Source organism: Lepisosteus oculatus, chromosome 1 (genome assembly GCF_040954835.1).
Source record: "Lepisosteus oculatus isolate fLepOcu1 chromosome 1, fLepOcu1.hap2, whole genome shotgun sequence".
NCBI lineage: Eukaryota > Metazoa > Chordata > Actinopteri > Semionotiformes > Lepisosteidae > Lepisosteus > Lepisosteus oculatus.
Window position 1 is genome coordinate 56807815 of NC_090696.1, and position 7743 is coordinate 56815557.

At 32.9% G+C, this 7743-nt stretch overlaps 1 protein-coding gene across 4 annotated transcripts in view; it reads left to right on the forward strand.

Moving 5' to 3' along the window:
- atp10d (ATPase phospholipid transporting 10D) overlaps positions 1-3930 on the forward strand; it is a 60259-nt gene extending 56329 nt beyond the window's left edge. For 3 of the 4 annotated variants that reach the window (XM_015345270.2, XM_015345271.2, XM_015345272.2), the window contains 3 exons: positions 246-350; positions 781-968; positions 1872-3930. In XM_015345270.2, coding sequence (XP_015200756.1) covers positions 246-350; positions 781-968; positions 1872-2091 — 513 coding nt within the window. In that variant the 3' untranslated portion in view covers positions 2092-3930. The remainder of the gene's footprint in view (positions 1-245; positions 351-780; positions 969-1871) is intronic. The other variant, XM_015345273.2, reaches the window with a different exon arrangement.
- Positions 3931-7743: the final 3813 nt, after the last annotated feature.

Below are 7743 nucleotides of genomic sequence, written 5' to 3' on the forward strand. Positions count from 1 at the left end.
TCTCTGATTATTGATCATTGGAAACTAAATTTGCTTTTCTTACAAAACATATTTCCATTGAATTGCTTAACTGAAAATGCGAAGGGCTAATTGCATCCTGAAAGCTTTGCATCCGGAACGCATTAGTTCTTGCTTGGGTGCCTGCCCAACATATTGAAAATATTGAAGAATTATTTTAAGTTTTGTTTTAGACGGTTTATAGGATTAACAGTATTTTGCTATTTAAAGCTAAAATTGCTTTGCAGGCATATGCTGATTCTGATATAAGTGTTTTCTCCTTTGGAGTACCAATAAACACAGCTGCCCTCCTAATTATTCTCCTGCACCTTGTCATAGAGAGCACAACCTTGGTAAGTGTCAAAGTAACATTTAAGGCAATATTTGGATTACTGTATTGGCACATCTGTCTCAGCTTGCCACACAGCATAGAGATCGCCGATTTGAATCTGAACTGTTTTATTTTTAACATTTTGTATGAGACTAATGTACATACTGCTACTGATTCAAAGGTCTTTCTTTCCTCCAAAACCGAAAGAAATCTTTGTATTGATCCCTGCATCATCTAGTACATCCTCAGATACAAACAAACATCCTACTTAAAAAGTTAAGAATGTCTCCACCCATGCTTATTATAGTTTTTTACATAATATCAATTTCTATCAGAGGCCTTTGTTGATGGGTCTCTTATATGGGAGGCATGTTTTTGGCCTGTTTATATTTTGCTAAATTTAGCTAAAATATTGTCTCTGTTTTAAACGCTCTGACCTTTTTCTCTTTCAGACATGTATACACATAATTGTGTTTGTTGGGAGTGCACTGTTTTACTTTGTGTTTGCACTGACCTTCAGTGCCACTTGTGTGACCTGCAACTCTCCAGCAAACCCCCTGGGGATCATGGAACAGCAGATCTCAGATCCCATCTTCTACTGTGTCTGTGTCCTGACCACCGTCTTGGCACTCCTTCCAAGGTAACTGAAGACACAGCTACTTCCTTCATAAAGGTCTTCCTGCCTAAGTACAATTATAATCTCTATCTCTATACTTTAGTGCTTTCTGATTAGAGTAGGAAATTGATGGAATTAGACTATCCTATCTAAACTGTTACCCTGCTTGATAGATGAATTGGTGCTTTGTCTCTGCTACCCTTATTTGGGGTTCTTATTGTTTAGACACTTTTCTCTGCTGATCAACTCAAAGAAAAAAAAAGTATGTAAACACTTTTTTTAAAATAAAGTTAATTTAATCCTCAGTTTTGGATGAAGGATTTGTTTTAGATTTTCTATTTGTAACATTAGTTTAGTTTGCAAGACAATCCACAAATATATTTGTTTCATAGTTTAAGGGAATTAAAATAAACTGCTAAAAGGTTTTTCACAATCATAAATAAGTTATACTGTATATATTTCTATTATAATATTGACATTTATGACAATTATAAGTCCTACATATTATTACCCATTTGTTCATTATTTCATTTAACATCAATCTATATATTTTTTCATCAAAATATCTGTCACTAAATGTTATTAGCTTTCAAAATTTAACTGGAAAGCTCTCAAGTAACTTATTTTAATTATAATTGGTTTAAGAGTACTTCTAATTTCAATTTGATAAATACTCTAATTTTTAGGAACTGGCAGAAATAATTTAGGATATTTTTTAAGCTTTATTTTAAGAAGCTGTTTATTTTCTTAGTTCATGAAGACTTGGCACAAGAGTGAAGATTGTCCTGTATCGTCATTAATCATTGAAATCATTAATGTTTTCTTCCATAAAAACTGAAATTTACAAATGTTCCTCCACAGAAAAATGAGTGGTAGGACATTCAGAGTAGTTGATTCACTATATTTCTTTTTTCCCTTTTTTCACAGGATTCTATATCGAAGTATTCAGAACAGTGTTTTCCCACCAGACATTATAAAAGCTGCAAAATTTGACAAGCTTAGCCCAGAGAAACGTAGGCAAAGAATTGAGAAATGGAATGAAATGCAAAAAGTAAATGACCTGCTCCTTCCAGGAAGCATCAGGAACACTAAATTGACTGAAGATGGAGTGTCCATAAGAGAATGCAATATGCATAGAGAATCTTAGTTAACGTGACTGTCTTGCTGAACCAAACCACTGTACAGTATATTGTAAATGTATGAGGACCTTATAACTCACTTGGAAAACACGAACCCTATACGCACCAAAGAATAAGCAGGGCTACGGAAGTGACTATATGACATTCTTTTTTTTAACACTGAATGGGAACTGAAGTAAGATTTAGAGCGTTAGATTTCCATTGATATGCAAGACCGCTGCCCCATAAAAACAAACACACCAAATGCAATCTCTAATTTTTCGACAATATGTGTTTGCCTTTGGTATAAATAACTAATAAATAGCTATATGAACAACTGGACTACATTTTATAGGGTATACTGTACGTGACCTGATTTACAAAATCTGTTGTCTTTGTGTCTTCTCCATTTTGTGATGTTGAATCATGTGCCTGTCTTAAAGTCAGAGTTGTCAAATCCTGTTCCTGAAGAGTTCAATGTCTCTGAGTGTATTTAGGTCTTTTTAAAGAATTTGTGCCTTAGAAATTAGATAAAACATTAAATTGGTACAATTAAGTCAATAATATGTTGATAAAACTTCATAATACCTGTGTTGGACTGAAAACTTGAAGACACTATGACCACCCAGGACCAGAATTGTATTGTAATTCCCGTTAAATGTCAACCTACTCATTCCAGTCTGGCAGTGTTTTGTATGCTATACATAAAGCTGAACTGAATGACCAGTTTTCGTGAAGAAGCATGTTGTGCTGTTCTTATTCTGCACAAATGCTAATAATCTAACACTATACTGGTTTGTAATCAAGGATTGTGTTTACAAGCAAACATATTAACTGCAGGATTACAACAAAAATATTTTAGTTTATATTTGTGTTTTTTACACATTTGAGTTGAGTCAAAAAAGAACAAAACCACAAAATAAATAGTCAATGGACTTTTGATTTTGTCCTTTTGAAAATGATTAAGAATATGGTATACTGTAGCTACAGCTGACAATTTCAAAACAAACTTTTTACAGTTCAATAAATATGAATGACTGTAATCTTTAAGACCTTGGTCTTTGCTAGTGATGTTTTAATGAATTATATTTATCATTTGCACTCACCAAAAATTGTTTTAAATGCCAAAATGAATCTTAAACCATGTCACTGTCTTTTATCATGGCCAGTCATTGTGAATGTATAGAAATTGAAGTGTATGTATTTGGAAAATATTGAACAAATCCTCCAGCTGAATTTAATGCATTTGCCTGACAACATACTGTACCTATTATCTTTAATTTTGTTAGTTAACAAACCCTCTATACATGTAGATTATTTTACCAAGTTTTAATCTGTATTTCCTTTTCCATTTGACTAAAACTGTTTATGTGTTTTTAAGTGCATCTTAAATTACCAGGAAAGTCATTTCAGTTTTGAGACACAATTACAGTACTTTCTGTATTATAAAACTGACTTGTTTATATTTTAAAGAGAAGAGGTGATAAAAGTTTTACAATATTTATGACACAGAAATTAAAATTAAACTGCAATAATCATGAGTGCATCTGATGTAGGTTGTTAGTTATTTTTATTTGATCATTTTAGCATTATTTTTCCTCGGCAGAAATCATTCAACAGGCAACTGACGTTAAATATTTGTATTCATTGAGGAAAGGATTTAAGTTGCAGTAATTCTTGTTTTTTTTCTGTAAGACATTGATGAACCTCTAACTACAGCTTAAAAACAGTACATGGCTCAAAATGTAAAAATCAGACAGGAGCCCATATGTAGCACAGGGAGTAAATATAAGAAGTTCATGAATGACCACAAATTAAAAAATAAACATTGTGGATGGAATAAATTTACAGTAGCTTATTTCAGAAAATTGAGGCCGTGACAGTGTTTCATTTATTGTAAGTATTTTGTTCACAACTCTCATCTAGTGTGGGTCACAGGTATGGTGTGTCATACTAATGATGGTCTCACTAAATGTAATTATGCTGTTACATGTTGCACTAGGTCTCTTTGCTTACAGCCATTCATCATGTTTTGTACATTTATTTGTTTTTAATTCACCAGAACACAAAAGTGTACCGTGTGTGTTGTTTTGTTTTGTGATTTCATACCTATTCACACACATTGTCTTCACATTTCACGCTCTTTAATAATAGGGTCATCATACTATTGCTAATAAGGCTATTGAAGAAGGCTCCACGGCCGAAACGTTGTGTTCTCTTTCTTCTTTTTTCAGCATGGAATAAACCTATTACTTGTTCCTTTGCAGCCTACGCATGCTGACGCAGCTACCCACCTGAACTACTTAATAAGGAGAGATGTGTGCATTTCTAAAGAACAAAGTATCATGTTGTTACATGATGTCTTGAAATGTGTTTTATAGTATAGAAAATAATGGAAAGGAAAAATGGGTATATAGTGCAAATACATATTAATAATAGCTTTGAAATTAAATTTAACCTAATACTATATCATACTGACATGTTATAATGGCTTTGGTTAGCTGGCAGCCCAAATCACATATATAAGTGTACGCAATGGTACAATTGTAGAGTTTTAAATACAGTACATGGTGACTGTTGTAGCACTAGGAAGGAAAATCATGTAATAAGTGTATAAGTCTAGATTTTAAATAATGATTACAGCCCAACCTAATTCTTACCCAGTACTTTAATAAGAGAGAAGGTCACTTTATTGGCCATATACAATTTCTTGTATAAGGAATTTGTCTTTCCATATATCCCAATGTGCTTTCCATGAGACACACAGACAGGGAGAGAAGCTTGGGGTTAGCCATTTACATAGCACCCCTGAAGCAGGAGGGGTTAAGGGCCTTGATCAGGGGCCAAATGGAGTAGGATTCCTCTGCCAGCCACGGGATATGAACCAGCAACCTTCCAGCCACAGAGCCACCACACCTCTTTTATCTGAGGAGGTTGTTGTAACTCGTACCATTACAGTAGTAGTGGCAAACAAGAAAAGCTCAAACTCTCCAAAATTGATTCCTCATCTTAAATTCTGTATGTGACGGGTGACAATCCATTAAAGATCTTGAGAATAACAATGCTGTAGGTGCACATGGATAAATGGGTCCTTAAATGAGGCCAAGCAACCTATTTTAATATATTTGTATATTAAACTGTGAACACTTTAATTTATTTGTAGGACTGTATGATCTACAGTAACATCATACATATTAAAATGACTTTTTCTAAACATTTTTTTGTCACTGTAAACTTCATATGTTCTTAGAGCAACCTACATGTGTTTTTAGATGATACCAGGCAAACTATAGATGGATTTTATTTCTGCAACTAGTATAAAAGAATGTATATGATGTTTTATACCATTTTAGTGTAGAGCTATACTGGTGTAAATACTTTGATTGGAATGTATGTATTGGATGAAAAACTTTAGTAAAAGATATTGATGCCAAAAGATCCACTTTTAGCAAGTGTTAATTGTGTGGAGTGTTAAAATGACTACAGTAATTATGTTTAAAATAATTCTGAAATCCTGAAATGCTGTTTGGATTTTTAGTTTTACTTCTTAGTTGGTTTTGTTCAGTTACGTGAGCAAAATACTGTATCATATATAGTATCACATATTAATTGCTAGCTAAACTAAAACAAACTAGCCTTGTGTGATAATAAATAGTACAAATATTTCAAGGTTTGGAATGGATACATTATAATCACATTTCTATTGGTTTGGACACCAGTCATGTCCATTTCTACATGCTCCTTCTTTTGTTCTTCTTACCAAACCCTTTGCTTCTTTTTCTGTTTTCACAGTGGAATTAGCTTCTAAATATTCCTTTGATTTATAATGGTTTCATTTTTATCAGACTTATTAGTAACAAAAAGTTTATTCAATGAGCCAATTAGAACTTAGTACTAAAATTATGAGCCAAAATAAGTCCCAAGGTCAAACTCTCAGTATTCTGAATCCGCATTAGAAACCAGAAAACAGTACTAAGTTTATGAACCAGAATAAGTCCAAGGTCCAACTCTCAATGTTCCGAAACAGTATTAGAAACCAGAAAACATTGGAATCTCAAGGACCAGATGAAGTTAATTTCTTGAAATAATCAGATACATCTACAAAATTGGCATCATTTTTTACAATTACATGTGTGAGGTCAAGGAAATATTTCTAAATCTTCAATTTTAATGCAAAACTCCTAATTTTGAAAAAATGTATACTGACTGAAGACTTTTAAGGAACTGTTGTAATACTGAAAGTGTTAATTGCAACATGTCTTCCTTACAGAGTTACAAAACAGAGGAAAGTCCTCTTTTCCTTTTAATGGACTAAATATTTAATATTTTGTCTTTTTTAAGAGTACAAAATTATGACTGAGAGATTGTTAAAAAGTAACAATGCTGATTTAGTCATCGAAAAGTGACACCTTAAGAACATAAGAAAAGTTAATGAATGAAATTAGGACATTCTGCGCATTCGGCCTGTGTAGTTTCTTCACCTTGGTTTAAAAAAATGTTTGGACAGACATAATAGATATTTGAAGAATCACCTAACACAGGCAGTTTGTAACAAATATGCATATAGCCACATTTAAATTATTACGTCAAAGTAATATATTTACACTACCTTTGTTTTTTTTTTCTGCTCAGTGTGCAGTTTATAAAAATCTGCATAATGTTGTTCATTTAACATAACATAACAACACTTTTGCTTGCACTGTGGTTACCAAAGAATAAATCCCAACAATATTATCACCCCTTCTGTTTCACAAATGAAGATGTGGAATAACAAAGGGATTCAGCCATTAACTTCATATTCTCTTTTTTGTTATTAATGTATCGTTATTCACTTGCTTAGCAGATCCCTTATCCACAGTGATTAATAATAACTACTGTATACTGTATTCGGTTTACATTAGGCAAGTAACACCAGTACCACCAGTTAATGCAATGAAAAATAAACCTACCACATGCCAGCACTGGTACTGTACTATGCTAATGAAATAACAGGAGTGTGAAAACCAGGCAACAGTGTAAGTAGCAAAGGAACAAGTAATAGGTTTATTCCATGCTGAAACCTGAAGAAGGCTCCACGGCCGAAACGTTGTGTTCTCTTTCTTTTTTTTTCAGCATGGAATAAACCTATTACTTGTTCCTTTGCAGCCTACGCATGCTGACGCAGCTACCCACCTGAACAGTGTAAGTATCCTGGTTGTATGTTCATTATGTACACAGAGAACAGAAGCAATAAGCAATCTCACTGGCAACTTGAGAATTAAGGATATAATGAAAAATGTAATTAGGATCTAAGAACTATTATTAAATTAACAATTTAATTAACTTTCTGAGTTAGGAGTGGTGACTTTCTCCTGATTATTTGTTTCCCTTTTATGTGGGCCTCTATACTACTATTAGAATACATACAATAATTTGCTTTTATGATATACTTTTTTATATAATATTTTTTAAAGCTGATTGTTATGTATTTAAGAAAACCATGGTATTTATCTGAGTAAGGAGAATGAGTTAAAATTATTTTGCCAAATTGCAGCCCAGTTTTGTATCACATTCAAATTATTTCTGCTGTTCAAGTCCCCTGAAGACCTGACAATTTAACAAATGATATGAGAATTTAAAGCCATATATATTGGTCAGAAGGAGTTGCAGAACTAACATTTATAGTAACGGTGTAATGAGTA